This window comes from Taeniopygia guttata, chromosome 3, assembly GCF_048771995.1.
Source record: "Taeniopygia guttata chromosome 3, bTaeGut7.mat, whole genome shotgun sequence".
Taxonomy (NCBI): Eukaryota; Metazoa; Chordata; class Aves; order Passeriformes; family Estrildidae; genus Taeniopygia; species Taeniopygia guttata.
The window spans coordinates 57,189,747-57,212,687 of NC_133027.1; the positions used below are offsets into that span (position 1 = coordinate 57,189,747).

General features: G+C 41.7%; 1 protein-coding gene across 2 annotated transcripts in view; it reads right to left on the reverse strand.

Annotated features, from left to right (window-relative positions):
- Positions 1-22,941, reverse strand: part of SLC2A12 (solute carrier family 2 member 12) — a 31,631-nt gene that overhangs the window by 4,935 nt on the left and 3,755 nt on the right. Inside the window, exons 2-3 of one of the 2 annotated variants that reach the window (XM_072926914.1) lie at positions 17,523-18,839; positions 6,123-10,755 (exon numbers count right to left, since the gene is read on the reverse strand). In XM_072926914.1, coding sequence (XP_072783015.1) covers positions 10,568-10,755; positions 17,523-18,839 — 1,505 coding nt within the window. In that variant the 3' untranslated portion in view covers positions 6,123-10,567. Of the gene's footprint in view, positions 1-6,122; positions 10,756-17,522; positions 18,840-22,941 lie in introns of those variants that run through there. The other variant, XM_030267964.4, reaches the window with a different exon arrangement.

Consider the following 22,941-nt stretch of genomic DNA (forward strand, 5'->3'; position numbering starts at 1 on the left):
CTGTATGTCCAAGTGTGTTTCACTGGTAAAGGTAGGAAAAAAATGGTGCTCCAAGAGGAAACTAAAAAGGACTAGATTAAATGGGGAAAATCCCCCCAAGTTTAGAGTCAACAGTGCAGATTTGAGCAAATTCTAGATTTCTTAGTACCATAGATTTGAATTAATTTTTTTTGTGGACTTGGCCCAGTTTTTTTTATTTCTTAAAGAAAAATTTTAAAAGCTTCACTCCCACCATGGGAGTGATCCAGAAGAATGATAATTTTATTACAGAGACTCAAAACCACATTTCATAATGGCCTAACCCTGTTGGGCATAGTCAAGTGGCCATAACACAGCCTCCACGTCTAACAGCAACCACAGAGAGGCTTTTGTTCTTGCTGCTGACAAGACAAACATTGCTGTAAAGAAGCACCTTTGGTGCGTTCTGTGGTGTGCCTACAGATGAGGCAGGAGGAAAGAAGAAGAAAACTGACTTCTCAGGCACTAGGATTGCTAGTCACAACACTTCAGAACCTGAAAAGCAAAGCAGCAAGTAAGCAAGAGGCAAAGGAGCCATTCTGAGGTGTGCATTCACAGCCCCTGCAGTTCATCTTCATGGGACATTCTGCCAGCCAGCACACAAGCTCGGCTGCAAAAAGTGTTACACATCAAAAACTGGCAAAAGGGATATTTACTGTCACATTAGAGTTAAAATAAAGGTTGAAAGAATCCAAACCCACTTTCTGCTGGGCATAAACCAACCTCCAGGAACAAAGCAGTGTTCTGGGCACTGGAGGATGGCTCATGCTGCCGCTGAAGTGTGTGGCACTGCGGCACCTCCAATGCCATGCAATTTTCCAACAACAGACTGACCCTTTTAGCCTGACCAATCATTCGTCTGGAGGTTTGAATCATGTTGTTTTCCTGTTAAGGAACCAAAATACTTGAGGATCTGCATCAAGCTGTAATAGTGGTTAACTGCTTTTATTGCAACCACTTATTTAGTTTAGACAGATGCCACCAAAACACCAGGACTGTTTTTCATGTCTGCTGATGGTAGCTACACCCGCTGGCATGGCCCTGACCTCTGCCTAGCTGGCAAGGAGTGGATAGGCTCATTCCCCGGGGGGAAAGAGCAGTTGTAGAAATCTGACACTACAGTCTGTTTACTCCTTTCCCCAAGCTGAAGCAGCAATAACCATCGATTCTTTGCTTTTAGCACCTCTCTGGGATTGTGTTTACTATTTGTACCTTTGCCAAAAAGCAGCAGCTGCTGTAGGTATGGCAGGGATGTGACTTGCTCTGGGGAAGGCAGCAGCTAGGTTCAGGCTCCCATTCATAATGACTGCTGCTGCCTTCTGCACTGTGCACACAACACTGCGGACATTCAACCTTCATGCTCCCAAAGTCACTGCCTTCACCAGCCTAAGCAGTGGCATTCCACAAGGGAAATCAGCCTGTCCTTGAAAAGAGGCTCCAAATACCACCCTCCACCCCCCCCACCCCTCCACCTGCTGTGTAATCCAGCAGTATTTCCAAAGGATGCTGCCACAGCAATCCCACTGCACACACTCTGTAGGTTTCAGTGTCTGCTCTGGCCACCCCTGGCTGGTGTCAGCAGAATGGATGGGAAAAGAGCTGGTGATCCCCGGTGAGACGTAGGTAAGAGATGAGGCTGAGGGCTGGGCACCATGGTTCTCTGTGCTCAATTCAACAACTGTGGGATTTGTTGCTGCAGGCAGTAACTCACCTTTGCTGACCCGCAGTGTGCTGTGTGTTGACAGCAGTTAAGAAAAATTGTGCAGTTTAATGGTCCTTTATTATGGTACAATATAGAGGAAAGAGCACACACTGCAAATGCAGACAGAAATATCGCATTGGCTTAGAAAGCTTAACTGTTTCATTAAATATCACAGAAACTAGATGGCCTGATATTCCTTGCCCAAGTGGAAAGAGCAGAGGATTCAGATATAATAAACAGCCCCATGACCAGAATGGTGACATCCACCTCTAAACAAAGTCACAGGGGCTGCACAACCAGGAAGCAGAACAGTAATGGAAGATTTCAGCTAGTCCCATTATGACTGAATAAATCATGCATAATTGAGCACAGAGCTGGGAGTACATTTTACATACCAGAGATGATGGTTCTTTTAAGCACTTTGTTGGATATTTAATGAGAGAAAAAAAGGCAAATAATGCTTCAGTGCTGAGCCTGGGTAGTTCAAGATGCAACCATGAGCAAGATGCTCTATTACACTAGTTATAACATTTAAAAATCAATATTCTTGTAGAAAGGGAAAAGCCAAGAGCCTACTGCATTTTAAATGAGAACAATATTAACATAAGCCTCCTTTATATAAAGATCAGGGTAAGGCCTTCAGTGGTGCTCCAGAGGATGTTTAAACTACGTGGTTGAAGGCTTAAAATATACATACAACCAAATGAATGAGAAATAGCTCAGCACAGAAAAACTACTGAATGAAGAAAACTGTTAGAAATAGGAAAGTGCCTTTAGAAAAGGTGTACATTGTGCCCAGACAAAGATAAAACAGTATGAGTGCTGAAATGTTACTTGCAATATCATCATCAGGCAGCCAAGTGTTTTGAGTGTGCTGGCTGAGAGGATGAGAGGCCAGGGACAGAGGCAGTGACATCCCAGTATTAAAGAAAACATTCCACTGGTATGCAGGAAGGGATCACCCTGCTAGACTCTACCAAGCTCCTAGCTGGAGCTAGGATAAAGCTGACTAGCATCAAGGGGGATGGGTACAGTGTCTTGAAGAAGAGTCCTAAGGAAAACCATGTCATTTTGAAAGAGTTAAGTAACACAGGGTTAGAAACAAATGAGACACTGGCTTTTCAGTATCAAAGAGCTTAGGTGAAGTTTTGTGGGATAGAAGAGCAGTGGGTTTAGTCACATTCTAAAAGATACAAACCAAGAGAATCCAAGTGAAATTACCAGATACAGCAGTTAGGTGAGGCAGAAGGATATGCTTTTTCATACAATGTGTATTTCAGCCATGGAACTCACTGTCACAAGATAATTTCAATATGAAAAATATTGGTCAGTTAAATCATTAAATGCTGGGTGTCAAAACTTTATTTCTCCATATGTGTGAAAAAAGATCCATCCAGAACTATTGTTCACAATAGTAAAAATAATTCCTCAGTATTTTCTTGAAGTTTTCTAAACTATAGATAGGCAGAAGGACAACTGCATGCTGCATGGGCCTCTTCTTCTGCATTGTTTCTCGGCACTTGTTATTGGCTGGAGGTTATATGGCTGGAGACAAGATAACACACTGATTAAGTGCACTTTTTGTTTCAGCCAACATGGCCAAACTAATGAACTTTATACCTGGGCTGTAAGCCAAGAAATGTCTCAAACTTCATGTGACATCTTCCTTACTTACTTCCTTACTTCTTTACTTCCTTACTTCCTTACTTTACTGCTATGTAGTAAATAAATTTTTAAAAGTGAAATTAACATACATCAAAGCAGAAAAATATGAGAATGACTGAGAAATACAATGAGCTTGAGAGTGCTCAACATTAAAGTGAGGTACATGAATGAAAAATGTTCTTGTTTTGACCTTTTCCTGCCAGGAGGTAGAAGCAAATTGGAAGCTGCTCAGCAGCTCTTATTAGTGAAATATTAGATTCCCTTGGTATTCATTTGTTGCTTAGCTTTTTTTTTTTTGCCTATACCCGCATTGTGTGAGATCAAATTCTTTATGGTGAGATTCAGAAAATGGCCATTGCAATAGTTGAAAGAATTCAGGTTTCTGAGGTATAAACTCTGGAAAGTGATTCATTTGATTTACAGCTTAGGAGGGAAGCGGACAGAAGTACTTTAGATTTTGAAAAGGAGGACTGGGTTGTTAACAAAACAAGGTCCAAGAGAAGATAAGGAAGGGATTACCCCATGAAGTAACATAGACAGACCATCTAATAAATGATCAGTGCTGGGGAAGGAGGCAAACAAGTCACTGCAAAGCTGCCGAGAGATGGCAGGACTCAGCTAATGACCGGCTTTGCCAAGAACAGATATAAATTCCAGGCTTATTAAACCCAATAGGTTTTTCATTTTGCTGGCTTCTGGCTTTGCTGGGTATTACCAGAAATAAACAGCTGGCCAACCACTTCCCACTGAAGGCCAGGTTCAGCAGTAGCTGATCTCGATTTCAAAGGGCACATTGTGCCATCAGAGGGGATGGCAGGAGCCTTCAGAGTGAGCAGTGATGGTGAGGTGTGTGCCTGTTGGGACACTGGGACAGAGCTGGACTCGGGGGACACATGTGCTGCTGTCACACACCAGCACTGTCCCAGCACAGCTCCAAGCACCCACATTTGTAACTCTGGCAAAGGCTTTCACAGAACATCCAGTGAAACTCATCTGGGGCTGGCAAAAGTGAGGGATGCTTAAACTAGAAAGAGGTGAAGGTGGGAGGGAGTTGGGCATTTTCCAAAGCAGATAAAGGAGATAAAGTCCACAAAAAGTGGACTTAAACTCTGCCTACAGTTTTGTGCAATAGGACAAAGTAGATGATTGTGACTGGCATTAAAAATCTATGATTTTGCTTAACAAGAGACATCTTTCTTGCTGGCACTGCCCCGTAATACGAAACTGAAATGGCTGCTCAAAATTAATAACTGGAAAATATAAAGCAAATGTGCAGCTGAATCTCTTTGGAGAGCATGTAAGCTGCCAGCAGAGAGCCAGCCTGAAAGGGTTAAGTCCTACCCTGCGTGTGCCCATTAAAAGGAGTGGAATTGCTGTATTGCTGAGAGATGGGTCAGGAGAAGCCTCAGCTAATCTCATGCCTCTGGCTGCATCCTGATCTCTGCAGGTGAAGGCTATAAACATGTACTTTAATTCTATGGCTGCCAAGGTGCTTCTCTCCAAGCAGCAGACTACTGGTTGCAAGATACCTGATGTCATTGATAATCCAGAAGGAGCTGACATAGTGTGGCAAATCTAAATTCTTTTTCTTTTCTTCTGGTACACCATAGTTCTGTTTCTAATGGTTAATCCTTTAGGCTGACTCCTTGCAGTAACATTATTAGGACAAGTGGGATTTAATCCTTTTTTCCTCTGAGGCTGTATCAGAGTACATAAAAATTGTTGTCCACTGTTTGTACTATTTGCATCACTATCTAGTAGACAGGCTGAGCACTCCCATGTGGTTTTTTAAGGAACTTGTGGTGGACCACTGAAATCACTCATGCCTCCTCCAGCTTATGATACGGCAGCAGGAAGGGTTTGGGGGAGGATATTGATTCCAAAGCATTACCTCCATCATCTGTGCTCTGGGCCACTTGAGCAGGAGGGCAGTGAGATGCAATTCACATCTGATTTTCCTAATGGTCCTTCCTCCCTTAACTTCTCAACACTGTAGGCCTGCATTTTAATGGTTGGTTTTTTTTTTTTTTTACTATTCAAATTTTCATCTCCATGAACTCAAAAGAAATGCTATGGATTGTATGGGCTTTCCTTTTAAATGCAAGGTGTTCAATATATTCTTAAATCTGTTGTCAGTGATCCTCAGTTACTGCCCATTTTCATCTGGAAAAAATAGTCACAAATGAGTTGTCTTAGAGGAGTTTATCCCCATCTGAAGGATTACTGGGCAAGTAGTGATAGATACATAAGGATCTAGAAATAGTAGAATTCTTAGTTAATGTCATTTGTAGACCACCTTGCCCAATAAAAGTGCCCAATAAAAGCAGAAAATCTATCAGTAGAATTGTCCTGTTTCAGCTGGTAGAGAGTCAATTTTCTTTTGAGTAGCTGGTACAGTGCTGTGTTTTGGATTTAGTACGAGAACAATGTTGATAACATGCTGATGTTCTAGTTGCTGCTAAGCAGTGCTTACCCAAATCAAAGACTTTTCAGTTTCCCATGCCCAGTTTTCCATTCCCATTGAGCAGGTGCACAACAAAGTGGGAAGGAGCACGGCCAGGACAAAGGGATATTCTATTCTATAAAGCATCATTCCCAGATTATCAACTGGGAAGAGTTGCCCGGGAACCACTGATCACTGCTCAGGAAAAGTCTGGCCATCAGTCAGTGGCAGGTGAGCAATTGTGTTGGCATCATTTGTTTCTCTTGGTTTTTATTCCTCTCTCTTCCTCCTCCCTTTTCATCACACTTATTGGTATTATTGTAATAATAATTATTATAATTAGAATTATTATTTTTGTTTGTTTATTTCAATTATTAAACTGCTCTTAACTCATGAGGTTTAACTTTTTGTTTGCAAATTCTCCTCCCTAGTGGGCAAGGGACAGGGGAAAGCGTGAGCAAGCAGCAATGAGGTATTTAGCTGCCAGCTGGAGTTAAAAAAGAAGAATGCATCATAGCCTTGCTGTTGGCAGATATGGTAATAGTCTGTACCTCTTTTCAGGTACACTAAGAAAAGCTGTTTTGAACTGATGTGTGAGATGACAATTCTGTTTGCAACTGGATATCACAGTCACCATTTCTCTCATCCTTTGTTATGCAGACACTCAAATTCTCCCATCAAGACAGAACGTGCAGAGTGGCAGAAAAGAAAAAAAAAGAGAGAAAAAGGAAAAAAATTAAATAAGCTTTCAAGGGAGAATATGCTTACTATAATAAAACACATACTGCAGTCCAAGAAAAGGCATTTTAATTAAAACCTGAAATATGTATTCCTGTTTGTGGGTGTTTATTTGTTCAGAATATTGAATCCAGGATAATCCTTTGAGGGATTTGCAGAGGAATGACTGCAGCAGCCAGAAGCCCTAACTCATGAGGAAGTTCAGTGTGAATTAGTTTGGCTTATCACATATTTCTCTTCTACAAAGTAGAATGTAGAGGAGAAATTAGCCACTTGGGTGGGATAAGTGAACCTGTTTTTCCAGTACCCAAGAGCTACTGCTGGTCCTTGAGGGGTTGCACAGCAGAAAAAAATCTGTTGTGACACAGCAATTGGGGCCAAATTAGGCCTTTGCTCTTGAACAACAGATTTTATTTGTGTGCATGCCTCACAAAACTCCCAATAGAAAGGATAAGCAACATTTTACAACAGTGACTTATTTAGTGAGAAGCCTGGAAATGGCTGCTCATGCTTTGCTTTGGTTGCTGCTGGAGGAAGGCAGTGGGAAGGAAGGTGTGAAGGCTCTAGATTTAACCACCACAAAGTGCCTTTTAGTTCTGTTTCTTCCTAAGAGTTTTCTGCACTTAGGGTTGATTTTCTAAGGCAGCAGAAGCTGGGTGCCTTCCTGCATGCCCTTTCCCTTTGAGAAAATCTTCCTGGCTTTCCTCCCAGAGCTCAGTGTGGCACAGGAACTTGGATGGCACAAGAGAAACAGTCTCCTGACTTCATGCACTGACCTACCATGCACTCTGTGCTTTGGCTGAGAGTCTCACCTTCCTCAGAAGAGCCAATAAGTTACGTGATTGATTACACATTTTTACCTTTTCAGCATAACTGTTTTCTCATACTTTATAATACCTGTTTTAGTTTAATGAACTTTACAAGTGAAATAAAATACTGAATCTGCACTTGAAGTACTACTGACAGTTTTAGTTTCTGCACATAGCTGGCCCAAGAACAGCTTGCCTCTAAAAAATTCTTCCCCAGCCCTCTTTCCTAAAGGAAACTGGATTTTATGAAGCCTGACAGATGACCTGCAAACATTTTACAGATATCAGTATCACAATGGTCTTGTCTCCTAGAATATGGTTAAGGAAACCAATATGAGCTAAACTTTAAAACTGTGCATAATTTTAAGGACAGGCTCCATTTCCTTTAAGCAATAGCTTTGTGCCAATGGGTCTACTAACACAGAACTATGAGTAAAGAGATATTTGCAATACACAGAGCACCAAGCTCAGGATACTGACTCAGATCCCTCTTTAAGTGGAGCATAAAATGCCAAACCACAGGAAGTCACCTACCTTTTCAACAGCAGATTGAACCACTGTCATTGCAGAGACATAGGAAGAGTGGCTGGAGCATGGTTGGCGTGGTCTCTCCCTCTTTTCAGTAGCCAAGGCTCTGTCTCTCAGCAGGCAAAGCCTTTGGCCTGATCCACCAAGACTTTCCCTCATTAACATATCAGAGTTACAAAAAGGAACCTAAATGCCAGTGAAAATCAAGTCTCTGGTTTCAGGTGCATTTCAATATACAGTTTAAATGCAGTCTTGGGGTTGAAATATAATAACATAATAAAACAATTAAGAAGCTCCCACTGACATTCCCATGTCTCATAATCATATAATCAATTTTTCCTTCTTATGACCTTTTTGTCACTTACAAAAGCCCCCCAAATTTTTAGGTTTTATCAAGTGAGATAAGACAGACCTATTCATCTGATATTTTAGAAAGCATCTTCTGTAATTTGAAATCCTGAAATTAATATACAGGTATCCAAAAATATCTTAAATTTCCTTGCACTTCACAACTACCAATCAGCCTTTGAAAAGGTAAACCTATTCCTGGGATAGCCTCATGTGTTAACAAGAGGCTTCCAATAAACTTTATCTGGGGCAAAGAAATAGGGAGAAGTGGGAAATTTACAACCCTTGCTTTATTTTTCATTTTGGTATGCCTTGTCTTTCTACTGCAGCTTAGTAGTACAGATACAGTGTGAAATAAAGGCCATGTCAGGCAGCATTTGAATACCACAGGAATGATGAACTAGATAAGCATGTGGAGTGTCATATTCAAACCACATGGATGCATGCATTAAAAGACTATTCAGTACAAATAAACAGTGATAGGAATCTTGTCATAAAACAAAGAATCCAAGATAATTTTTTTTATTATCTGAAATAAGATTTTCTGTACTGTTACTCGGTGGAACATGCATATTCCCAAGGTTCATTATCTTCATTAAATTCCAACATAGCATTTAAGCACTTGATTGGTTTTGAATACTTGATTTAGTCCCCACCACTATCCCATTTACCAGAATAAACCACAAAAAATCATAAAGTTGATGTTTCTAATTTCTGTGAATTTTAAGGTCAGGCCACAGCTGCTGGGAAAATGTCAAAACTCAAAAATAAAACATTGTAAATAAATGTCATGCAAGGCAATGTTGAGCATGAATGTCTGTTAACATCAGATTCCTGTGCACTACAAATTAATATGCCAACCACCTGCTTTTAGAAGCCTGAGATACTGCTTTAATGTAGGAGATACTGAGGTGAATTCTAGGTATCTGATTTTTTTAGCGGTGTTTTCCAAGACAGTGTAAAACCATTAAGCTTACAATATTTCAAAACATAGGAACAGCCAACTAAATTCATGGAGGTTTCAGAATTTCCACACCAACAGTTCTCATTCTGACAAGATTTTCCAGTTTCAGGTCAAGCATTTGGTGGCCAAGATTAAGCCCAAGAGCATTAAGGGTCAGAGAAAAAGCATCCTATACAATCTGGATTGTCAGGATGGCAAGAGATATGACCTCTGTGATGAAGTCCCTGGGCTGTACAGCATCATGTGTCAAACCAGCTGTTCTGGGTTTTGTTACAGATGCATTTAGTGACTGAGGTGAAAGACATGTAAAAGGTTCAGCCTTTAACTGTGCTAGTGAATCATGCTTTAACTCAGGTAGCCAGTTAATCTAACAATCACAGGATGAAAGTCAAAGGGAGTATAGCTGCCTCCAGTACAGTTCTCTGGGCTTTATGGCAGTGTTCCAGCTCTGGGTCTTGCCTTGATTAATCCAATAAAACACAGAGAGAGAGACCACCACAAACCACTCAAGATTGTATAAGACAGTGATGGATTGAGGATGGATTTACTTTCCTCTTCACCTCTATGGATTTCACTTTTCTTGTGAACCCTTCAGCTTTCTTACAACCTCCTTGATCTTTCTTGCCTGATCCTTCTTCCTTCTTCCCCACTTTCTCCAACACTGATTTAAAGCTGCATTTAAATTACTTCAATAGCTCACAATAAGATGTAGAGAAAACAAGTGGGTTTTTACATGGGAATAGAATAGAATAGAATAGAATAGAATAGAATAGAATAGAATAGAATAGAATAGAATAGAATAGTTCAGTACAAAGGGATATACAATGGTCATCTAGTCCAACTGCATGACCACTTCAGGGTTTACAAAAAGTTAAAGCATACTGTGTGTGGAATGCTGTCTAATTTAGTTTCCTGGTCATCCTAAAGTTCTTTTAACAGGCAGTAAGGAAACGAGCATTGTGCCAAAGGAAAGGTCACAGATTTCACCAATATGCTGAGTTGAAAGGGACCCACAAGGATCATCGAGTCCAGCTTTTTAAGTGAGTGGCCCATACCAGGATTGAACAGGGATTGAACCCACAACCTTGGTTTTATTCACCATGCTGTGAGTAAGAGAGCAGGGATCTGAAAGCCCCCCGTTGGTGGAGAAAATATTAATCTTTGTTGATAATCTGAGTCTGGCTCCTGCATCAGTTGGATTCCCAAACACATTGAAACATCTGTTCCACTTTAGGTACAAATTATCTCAGTTTTAAAGTATTCATTCAAGCTGATATAAATTTAACTCAGATATACTCAATATGGCAAATCTGCCTAGATTTAAACTAGAAATGAACATCTATCATGCTAAACTACACTTTCATCAGTAAAAATTTGCTCTTAAGGTGTGCTCTCTCTAGGGGCTTGCCTTTACCAACTTCTCTGCACAGGTTTTGCTCCTCCCAGGGCTGGTGATCCACACAGAGAGCTCCAACAGCAGCAAGATGGTGCACCACAGTAAGGCTTGCTGGAGACCACAGTCTTCTGGGGGGAACCCAGCCTGGGGAGCACAAAGCCACAGTCCTGGGTCTTTCATGTGGGAGGAATTTAACCAATGTGAAAATAGTAAAACACAAAGGCAGGCTTGGTGGCCTGCCAGCCTTTCCTGTGTTAGGATGAAGATAAAGGGAGTGACTGTAGTGACCACAAGTCCCTGCTTTGTTCACCTGTGTTCATCCTCTCTTAGGAAAAAGCCTGCTCCAACAACTTTGAATCTGCCTGCTCTGAGTGCCTCTGCATCCACACAAGGAGAAAAAGGAGATATTAGTGATCCCCAAATGCAAGAGGAACTTTAGTCTGAGGTGCCTGTACATGAGTGGCTAAGAGTCCACCGGAAGCCGTCCTCAGGGAAAGTGCTGACCCCAAAACTGCCATGTCCCCATTTTGTGAGTCCTGTGCTCGCCCTCCCCTCATACATGGTCTGCAGACTTGCTTTGCATCTACTGACAGTCTGGACCTCACAGCCTTGGGCACCGGTGTGTTGCTCCCAGCAGTCAGCTGGTCTCCCGTTTTGTAGGTAATGTGCTCACTTCAGGAGCCAAGAAGAAAGAGTGATGAGCATGTCATTTTTTTCCAGTTTTCCAATCAGAAATATTCACCTGGTGGCTGAGGCTAGTAGGTGGCTGCAGAGGCCATTATACCCCAGCCTGAGAAGGCTTCCTGTGGATATTCAATTTCAATCTTTAACAGGTATTTAGCAATACCAAAGTACTGCCAACCTGTCGTGGTTTGACACGGAAAAAGATTTTTTCCGGAAGGAAGAAGTCAATTTGGACATTGACCAATTGAAGGTAGACACGCCTCTGAGAACACAGAGGGGTTAAAAGCAGAATTCCCAGGAGAACTCGCTCTCTTGGGTTCTGGTCAGCGGTCAGTGCAGGACTCTCCCCTGCCCGGCCACGAGCTGGGTGGGGGAGGGGAGAAGCCATGTGGCCTTCGGTGGTAGGCCCAAGGGTGGAGGGGCTGGAACCGGGCTGGCCCCCTGCAGATGGAAGGGTGGAGAAAATCTGGGATGTCTCCGTTCCCCCCAGAGTCTCTCTCTCCCAAGAGAGAAAAGAGACAGCAGTGGTTTTGCCAGCAGTTTACCGCGGGGAAGGAGAAGAGCCGGGGGGGGGGCCGCAAGGTGCCCAGCCGGGCTATAGGAGCTGGAGCCTGGGCAGCGAGCCATCTCTGGGAGTCGGGACTTTTAACCCTTCCTGAGAAATGAAAGCTTTGTGAAATTTTTCTCCTCCTTGGTTTGAAAAGAGAGGACGAGAGACAGCCTGGGACCTGGGATGTTGGAAGGAGAAATTCTAGGTGGGAGGAGATGATGGAGTGGCTGTTTGGCTGGACTTTTTCTTGGTAGCCACAGATTGAACTGATCTTCTCCTCCAAGAGAGACTGTATTTTAGGAGGATGCTGGTGAGCCCAAGAGACCTGCTTCAGCTGGGAAAAGACAGAAGTAGAGCGAACAGAGAAAAGTTAAGGAAGTTTGTGGTGGTGCCCCCTGTCTTCAGAGAGGAAGAAGAGAAGAAGATTTCTGTTCGTGGATCCTCGGCCCCAGGGGAAAATGGGGGGGACTGTTGGTCCCAAAAAGGAAAAACTGAACTGTTGTCTTTTCCCCTCTTGGCAGAGCATCCTTGAAAAGAAAAATCCTAAAAGCAGTCTGTCCATCCATGCATTGGTGGTGAGAGCACTGTGCATGGAAAGGAGAGGGTCACCACTGGCAAACTTTTTTCTCCGGGCGGTGCCATGTGGTGACATAGAAGCACAGGATGTGGCAGCTGTGTTTCTTGGGGGGTCTGTGGCACAAGAGAGACTCCTCTCTCCCTGCAGATGGACTGGGTGTTGATTATCTGGAGGGTGGAAACCTGCTTGGGGTCCAGATTGTGTCTCACTGTGGTTTGTGGGAGCTACAATTCAATGGGACTGCAACAGCGCCGTGGAAAATCAGGGTTTGCAGTAAGCTCTAAACCCCTCCTCCAAGACCTGGTTATGCACTTAATATGTTGACTGTAAGCATGTTAAAAATATCTTTTGATGTTTATATCTACATGGATAGGCAAATGTATTTCTTTGTGCCAAACCCTGAAACCCAGGAAACACTTCTGCAGCTGCAGACATTAATTTGTCTTTGGTGTGTTGTGGCCACAGCAATCAGTGTGTAAAGAAGGCTCTAAGTGCTTGGGTCTGAGGAATCCCTGCAAGCTCTGAGTTGTCACCAGAAAGAGGAGTTTGTCTCCAAAAAAATAGCTCTAGAGTTATTCCTTGGCTTTGAAGAGCCACACAAGGCTGGCAGCTGATCCAGGACATGAAGTAATAGAACATCCTTATCCCAGGTTGGCAGAGACATATGTACCTTTGGACTTTATACAGCTAGATTTTGGAGTTTTGAGGATGATTCATGTCATGAAATTGCCCCTCACTCTCATTTGTAGGTGTTTTTGTGGATTTTCATCTGCATGCTCAGCATGAAATGCCATGAAGCCAGCAGAGCTGATGTGATTTGCTCCAGCAGATTATCCCAAAGTTCATTGGCCAACTGCCTAAATGCTTTTGCAGTTACACAGAAATGTGTTTAAAGGACTCACAGATGAAGAGCTCTTGTACAAGGCACCAAGGCCATACATGCAGTCCAAATGCATACATTTGACATCCCTCCCTCATTAAAGGTGTTCCTCATTCCACACCAAAAACTCCCTGAGAAGTTAATAGATTCCTTTGAACTTAACTCTCACAGTATGTGCAAAGAGATACTGCCCTGTTTTTGTTCACTTGCCTTTAATTTGCAAGAACAAATTCAGACTGGGAAAACAGACACTCTGTTTGGTCCAGAATCAGTCTGCATTACTTGCTTCTCAGCCTAGGATTTCTTGGAGCCACTCTGACATCTTTTTGATAAAGAGCATTGCCTCTAGACCCCACTGCATCCCTGCATATCTGTGTGTGGTGCTACTATATTTCTTTCAGCTACTTACTGATAAGATCATCTGACACAGGGGGGTATGCAGGAAATATAGGGAGAAGTTGTCCCTAGTTAGTATTTTATCATAAATGGTGCAAAAGCAGATGGTAAAGGCAGAAAAGCAGATCTTTGGTAATGGGTGCAATCTGACATCTGAATTTCGTTCATTAAGTCTATAAGGAGAGCGGCAGAGCTCTGGGCACCCATACTGTTTCAGAGAGGCTATAGCTGCCCTACAGTTGCTAACCAAGAGAAGTCTCTTGCACAGGCTCTATCCAAACATAAGAATCCTATACTTAATAGCCTTATTTTGGAAAATAAGTCTGATATCCCAGGAGCATTGCTTTCCTTTTTGTCATAAAGAGGTGTCAGTATCCTGAAGGAACTGACACCTCTTTATGACAAATGACCTCTAGCTTTTGCACCCTCAAATGGTTTGAACAGAGCAATTGACAAATGAGATGCCCTGGAATTACTTCAGTTAATTCTGTGCCATTTAGTAAGTGATCATGCATAGTCATAGCCCTGACTTGATTACTTCTGTGTGTCCTTTGTGTTAAATTAATTTCCAAGGTCACATTGAGTGATCACATTTTAGCTTGGGTAATGAATCTGTGATCTACTTCCACACCACACTCATCTCATGAACCTGCAGTCACTGACCCCTGTGAAAGGCACAGCAGTGCTTCTGCCAGGCTCAGACTTCTCCTGTCCCTCCCCTGTCCACATACAGCAGGTTCCAAAGCTTCTCTTCATAAACAAATGCTGCAAACAAGGAGCCCTTCTCACACTCCTCACCCTTCACATGGCAGCCAAGAGTAGTTCCTTTAGGGCTCTGCAGGCATCATTCCCTCATGAAAATGGCTGATCTTTGTTTGTCCTTTCTGACACACAAAGAGTAACCCAAGACATGGGTGTCAAAGCAAGCCCCCTTAGCTAATGACTGAATGCCTTGAAACGCCTCTGTGAACACCCCAGGAGAAATGGCATGTGCTGTTCTGTGGTGTGATGCAACACTGATTTGTTGCATCTAAAAAACATCCTCATAATTGTGTGAAATTGAGTGTGAACAAGCACTTGAACTGTAGTCATCAAACATAATTAAACTGAAACACAGCAGCAGAAATACTCCTTTTATCTTGTGTAAGGGTTGATGATATAAATACAGAGCGCCCCAGAATCAAAAAATTGACTAAGCAGATGTTTGCTAGTCTATGAATTCTTTTGTAATGCAAAAATGGCTTTTATCTCTCACTGTCTATTTTTCAGGGCTTATCACTCTGCTGCCCGTGTGTTTTGATAAAAGGCAATAAATATATTTAGCATATGCTTAGTTCATTAAAAAAAATCAATCTACTTTATGTAATTTGGCAACAAAAGAGAAATAATGTATAAATGTCTGCTACACTAATCTGAATTGTAACTATCTCTTTGACCAGAATAAAAAGAAAATGTGAAAAAAAAAAAGTACAAAGGCGTTAAAAAGAAGATTATAGAGCTCAGATTGTGTGATCTGTCCTGTGAAGTGTGTGTCATCTCTTAATGGTCCTACATAAAGTCTCCTTTATCCCCACAGAACATAGTGCAGCATAGATTCAAAATAAAGTGGGTGAATTTATTCCAGAAATGGCCTTCTGGTGAGGAAAGAAAAGAGCAAGATCTTCTCTGCTCTTTGTCCAAAAGATGTCGATATGATCTACAAAGAGAGGCATCCTCAACACCACCTTCACCTTAGCCAACCATTGCATGGAGCATGAGAGTTTCCCACTGAAAATACAGTGGTTCAGGTGTTACAGTGCTCTTGTCCCAGGTGCCCCAGGCACAGCCTGGACACAGCAGCCAGCAAGTGCAGCCTCGATGCCTCCTTCCCACTGACGAGTAGACAATGGAGAACAGTCTGGTCCAGACCACAGGCCAGAGTTACAGATGCATAACATAAACATGTTAAAACTATTTACTTTACAGAAGCAGAGGGGCTCATTTTTTTCCTTTACACTAAGAAAGGTTCACTGAGGGTAAGATAGCTAGGTTTTGAAAACACATTCAGGGATTAGGGCTCCAAACAGGAGATGATGTAGGCTGTATATGAGACACAATTTATAACCTTGCATCCCAATACAGACTATTCAAGCATGATAGATCCTTTCTAGATTTCAACAACCTCTTGGTTCTCCAACCCTTGCATTTTCTATACTTTTTAACTGAAATTTTAACTGAACAGTGCACTTTAAAAGGCAGGAAAATGTCTTGAAAGGACTTAGCTGCAATTTCAAATGCCTGTAACTCTGCTAGACCTGGCCTTCACTTGCTAGGCAAATGCATCTGTCAGTATAAATCACCTCACAATGGCTTTATACATGATTTCTCCATGATGGAGCTGAGAAGGTGCCTGTTCTTTCATTTTCTGTTTGAAAGCATTTGAGCTCTCAAGTCAGGAAAGAGGTCAAAAAAGCACTGGCCTCAGAGACTTCTCAGATCAGCCTGGAAAACACATCAGTTTTTGTAGCCTTCAAGAAAACAGACATTGTTCTCATTAACTGTACATTAGGCCAACTCAAATGACGAAGAACCCATTTACAGCCAGGTCACCAGGAAAGCAGATTTCAGCAGGAGGCCAAGACTGAACATGTGACCCCACTCTAAGGGTCATTAAATATATGTTTGAAACGCCCAAATAGAAGTTCAAGTAACATTTTCTTTTCAGGGTTTCACCCCTGTTTTTGAACCTATGTCACAGAAAGCAGAATCCAGCCCCAAGACAATCTTCAAGGGAAGGAATAATGCTGTAATAACACCGTCAAGCTTGCAACCCTGGCAATGAATGCTTATCTCACACTGCTCTCCCTGTGAGCAATGTTTAAAATAAATAAATACTGCAGGGGAGTTGTTGTTAGTGCAATTGTTGGGTTGTATCCTTGTGGCAAGCTTTTTATCATAATAGTACAGGAGAGTACAGTTTGTTTGCAATGCAAGTTTGAGCCAGAGTGCAAAAGCACATAGAGTCTGTTAATAAATAATGGACTTGGCATGTGGGTTTTGCAGAGTGACTTAAAAAGTCAACCCCTTCAAAGTACAACATTATGCAAGTGCTATTGAAACCAAACAAAATGGAGAAATTTAATTTCTAGTCCCTTGGAATGACAGACATGTTCTCCTTGGGAGAGAGTGAGACCTGTGCAAGTGTGATGGCAGATGCAGCAGTACAGTGTCAGCTGTACAGTGTCACACCTTTGTGTCCTCCTACTTGTGTTGTTGTTGAATTTTACTTTGCCCAAGCAGTGGCAACGGTACTACAGCTTGCTCATGAATTATGGTACCTTGAATGTGTTTTCTACATCTGAAGACTATTACACAGTCAGAGGGACAGACCCTTGGAGGGACTCAGGCAGGTTGATATTTTGTGGATTTGACAATGTCATACCATACAGAGGTCCAGAGCTTATCATCATCTTGGGTTTAGGAGCTAGCAACAGCAAATGCCTACATCCTAACCTTCCCAGTGTAATGACACAATAGACTAGAAAGAGGAAAGATAGCTGGAGGATCCATAATTTTGATGTACAAAGCTAACAGCAGCTCTTAACTGAAGAGGGACCAGTTAATTGCACTGAACAGAAGAGAGATCAGGTCATTGACCTTAAGGGGCGGAACTCTTCCTAAAAAGTATGTGCCAGGCCTACCAGGATGGTGTATGACAATACCAGTGCATATTGGCAGACAATGCTGCTTTGCCCAGCTTAGGAACTGCCTAATGCCAAGCCAGGCATGTTATCCCAGCACTTTATAATGTAAGTTACAAACAGTTAGAAAAATTAAACACTTACTTGGTCCAAGACCTATGGAAAATGCAGCAACATAGACAAGCAGGCTGGCCAGTGAGAGCCATTTCAGGACAACAGGAACCTCCCCACTTTCCAAGTGAGACCCTGTTGTGCTTTTGCCTCCTGCCAGGGCAGTCCTGTTCAGTTCTCCTGTCCTGGCAACATCTGGACTTTGTACATCAAATGACAATCTTTCTGCTGAAGCCATGCTAGCAAAGAGGTCCTTGAGACTCCCATTGGTGACAGTAAAGTTTCCTGGTCTCTGGAGAGAGAAATCCTCTGGAGACTGGCTTCTGCAGACTTTGGTGAAATTCACATGTATGTTACAGTTCACTAAGCCCATAGTGACCAACGATATTGCCATAACAGAAGAGCCAATACACAGAAAAGTTTTACTTCCAACTTGATCCACAAAAAATGTAGCTGGGACTGTGCTGACCACTTTAACCACTCCAACTCCAGTGGAAGCCAAGCTGGCAGCTTCATTGCTCTGGAACCCAACTGACTTCAAAACAGTTGATGCATAAAATAAAATGTTGGGCTGCCCAGTTGTTTGCACAAAAAACACTAGAGTGAGTCCTACCAGCATTCGGGCCCTCATGTTGTTTTTTGAACGAAACAGGTCCAAGAAACTATACTGATGTTCATCTTTCAGGGAAGACTTAATCACAGTAAGCTCTTTAGTAGCATCTGATGTTTCCCGTAGCCTCTCCAGTACTTTTCTTGCCGCTTCATCGTTATTTTTCATCACAAGGAACCGAGGGCTTGGAGGAAGGAAATACATGGCAATAGCCTGCAGAGTACCTAATGGAATCACGAGGCCAAACATGTACTTCCAGCCATGAGATATGCTGGCAAATGCATAATTTGAAATATAGGCAAAGAGAATGCCTATCACAATCATGAGTTCATTTAATGACACAAGGAGGCCTCTTCTGTGCTGTGGGGCGATCTCAGCGATATACACACATGTTGCAATTGATGATAATGATACGGAAATACCTATGGCAATCCGGCCCACAATGAGTATCTCGTATGATTCATAAGGCAGCAAAATCAGGCTCCCCAGCACAAGTAAAGAAGATGCAATAATAATAGCAAGTCTCCTTCCAAATCTGTCTATAAGAAATCCACCAGTAAGGGATGCAAATAAGGCCCCAAAAAGCAGGGAACTTACAATGACTTCCTGCTCTTTGCAAGAGAGTTTTAAAATGCTGCTCATCTGAAGAAGAGCTCCAGAGATAAGGCCCAACTCATAGCCCATCAGAAGTCCACTTATGGCAGCAATGGCAGAAGATAGAAAGGTGAATGTTCCACAACCTGAAATAAGAGGATAAAACAAAAAACTTGAAAGAGTGATTTCTGCAAAATTCTGACAATTAATAATAAGTTTATTTGATCTTCCAGTTTAAAAAAAATCTCTCTGTAGCTTTTAGGCAAAGCAGTTAGGTACAATACACATCCAGGAGCAGTGGTGACATAAAAGCTATTTACAGAAAAAGCTATTTCTGAAAAAAAAAAAGTAATGAATATAAAATCTTTAGTTTTAATGCTTTTTTATCCCTTATCTTTCTGATCACAAGTCAATAAGGTTTTGATCACATCCTAAATAATTAAACCTTCTGCTTCAGAATATTATTGCAAAAAGAAATGGTGAGAAAGCAGTTTTTGCCTTGAGCTCTTTCAGTGTTTTCCCTAAACTGAAAAAGTCTTGTCCACCAAACTAGAGTATCATGAGCAAGGAAAGTATTCTTAGCCAAACTGCTTCAACCTTGACTCAAATAAGTAACAAGTTTTCCCACACCACTTATTATTTCCTTTGTTTCATCTGAGGGTGACACGAAGGCTGCTGGTACCATTGTTTCTATTTTGCCAGATTGGAGACTTATTCAGTGAGCTGATGCAGATATCTGGGATATTCTAGAGAAACTGATCTTTGAAGCAAACTCATGAACTTTCTGGGCTTTACTCACATCTAAACTCAGATTCTTTGGAATATCTTGATCAAATATTTTGCATTGCTTTTGACAGCCATAATGTCAGGAACAAGAAACAGATGATGAAAACAATGCAGATTATACGCCTTTGAACATCCACTTTAAAACAAACATATTTTATACAATTGTGATTCATTGTTTATTGTTACAAGATAGATTTGACTGATCATATTCTACTAACTGTGAAGCCTTTTGCACCCTAAACCTTGAGGAATATATCTATTTGTTATTGTTGGTCTCATTCTTTCTCCCAGCATGATTTTTCTCGCATCACGATACTGGCTGCCACACAGCTAGGAAAAGAGTAAATTGACTTCTGATTTCACAGTTAGTTAGAGAGATGGGACATGTTGGAGGAGAGATGGCTTTTGCAACATAACATAGTCTGTGTTTAGTTAATTCTCCTGGAATGAGTGGTATATGGTCTAATTGGAAATGATACACAGAGTTTGTTTATTTTTAGCTCATTTTTCTAAGGCATTAAGGCTCTTTGATCATGCTGACTGCTCAGAGTTCCTTGCCAATAATTTTTGAGCACATTGGTGAGGATCAGTCCCATTTGACAGAGGATATTACATTTCCAAAGCAAATCTTGAATAGAGAGAAGGAGAGCAGCCCTAGCAGTACATCTGCACTGCTAAAGTAAATAATGGCAGAGCCCAGGCCCAGACCTTGGCATGTGGCCACATACCCTACTAAATTGCTGGCAGGATCCCTGGCACATTTGCAGCCCAAGCCACCCTGTGTTCTCCTAACAACTCCCAGAATCAAACAGTTCCACCATCCCACCCTGCAGCCACTCCATAGGCAGACAGGTTATTATGGAGGGTAGTGCAGTACAGCTGTGAATATAAGCCATGCCTCGGGGCTCAGGGGAGATGTGTAAGCCCATTAAGTCTATTAAGATAAGTATCACCTATTAGCTCTCCTAACTTTAAGCCAAACAGCAGCAGCCCTGAGATACTGCATGCACCAAATGCACCTCAACTCAGCTGCTGAGCTGGTGTGGCTGGCAAACCAGAGATAGATAAGAGATAGGGGAGAAGCACATGGTTTTGTCTTGATGGGTTATAAGGATACAGGGGGAATGGGATTATTGTGAAAAGTCTTTCAGAAGGTGGGGGCAGGTGGTAGATTTATTGGGAATGGAGATGGGACATCTTGAAGAAAATAACATAAACAAATATGCAAAATGCTCCAGTGATGGAACAATCTTTTCTGTATTGTTGTTGTCCATATCTGTTAATATTTCTAAAGCCTTTTCCTCCTTTATATATGCAGTATCTGAGACCATTTCACTTATTTTAAATAGAAGCCTGGGTTAGGTCCTGTTGTACTTCATTCACCCACTGAGCAGTACTTCAGTGGAAGTACTGCTGACTACAGCTAAGCTGCTTTGTGCTGCATCCTGCAATGCACACATGCAATATTTGTTTTATCATTGAAAAACATAATTTCTCCTTGCCATTTATACTTTTGAGTTGCCCGCTTGCTGTATATTATTCTATCCGGAGACTATACCCTTCCAATGAATCCTGGCTGGAAATCTGGGCTGATAACAACACAGTGTTGTGCTGATGGAATGAGCATTATCAAAAATTAAACTGCTAATTTGATTGCAGTGCTCTGCCCAAACTATTGTTCAGTCCTGATGTTTGTGCTTTCTTGAGTATCTCTGTATTTTGTACCATTGAGCCACATATATTTAACATAGGATTTTACCTCAATTATATATTATGGACTGAGAACATTGTGTTCATCCAGTCTGACACTCACAAACAGCAAAACATGATCCTTTAGAGACACTTCAATTACGTTTGGTCTGACATTTGACCAGTGTTTGCTCAAACATTCAGCTTTGATTTTAAAATGGCTAGTGATCAAAACCCAATGGCTTTAAGTCATAGGTCATCCCAATGGTTACTTGCTTTCACTGAAAATTATCTGTAAATTATTTCTCGACTTAATTTCTGCAACTTCAGCTTCCAGCCATCAGATTCCATTCTCCATTTCCCCACCCTTAACTGTGTTCACTAAGTACAAACTTATAGCCTGTCATTGGGTCATCTCACAAAAAGACATCTTTTTTAGCTACTTACCCTGTGAGGCTTTACAAGTTTACCAATGCCTGAAGTATTCAAACCTCTGTTCTCTGAACTTTTTCAGACCTTCAACTTCTTCAGTAAATTGTGATCTGGACCTGATTCCTGCAGTGATTACACAGTGCCAAAGAGAAACTTGACATTATTTTTCTAGTCCTGGTGGACACTTCCCTCTCTATTTGTCCAAGGATTCTCAGAAACAAATATAGAAACTTTTCTTCTGGTTATCCTTCAGGAAAACTTACTTTTTCTCTGACTGGATTCTTTCCAAGGCACTGCCTTGCCTTCAAATATGGCCTGCCTCATTGCATCCTATTGAGGAATGCAAACCACCTTATGTTTGTCTGTATTAAAATATATAGGATGGGTTCAACTTACTTGTGAGATATCTACATCATCTCTAGATTTCTCTTGTAACCACTCAAGAAAAATAGGCACTTCTAGATGTCTGAATTAAGTCTGTTGCCTACTTCCCTCCATCACCTATAAAAGGAAACTGCGGCTTGCCCAGATGCAGATGTCTAAAGTTAGCAGAGAGGAAACCCAGACAGTTTCACTTGGAGTCAGCAGGCCAAGGCATCCAAATTCTGTTCAGGCAGTGACATATCACATTTTTTGATCACCCATTACCTTTATCACTCTGTTATTATTTTCTTCCAAAAAACCAAGAACAGTAAGTAACAGTAACAGAGGGGCAAAAACTGAGTTTAAGGCTGTCCAGAAGAAACACAGCAGTAGGGTACAACACTATACCCTATTGATACTTTGAAGTCTGTGTCCTACATAGTTCTTAATTATTAAACTGTTGGAGTGTCATTTTTGTATGGTTTCAGTTTCTGAAGGAGAGTGTCAAGTCAAATATCTTTAGATAGAGTTCACCACCAGCACTGTTCTTTGCAATCCAGACTGTGTTCACATCAGCCTGTGGTCCTTAGATAGAGAAATTGAGATGGTTACTTATTTTCACTCTGAGAGTCTGTACAAGCTGGATGTAGAGCTTGGACACCTGGGAATGGATTGGGAAGCATTTAAGCCCATATATTTCTTGCTTCTCCAAGTAGAGCAACTTGATCAATATCTTCATGTTTATTTTGTTTGTTTTTACTGGGTCAGTTGTATCCTTCTTCATGTGTCCAGTGACACATACCCACAGTTGTACAGAAATAGTGGAGGGCTGTAACTAGAGCACCCCCGAATTAAAAGCAGACCTTGACATGATGCAGAGTGAGACACATTGTCCTTCTGCATTAGCAGCAACAAAGCCACCAGTTAACTTGCTGTCTCTTGTCCCTCACAGGCACTATTCTACTGAAAAACATTATT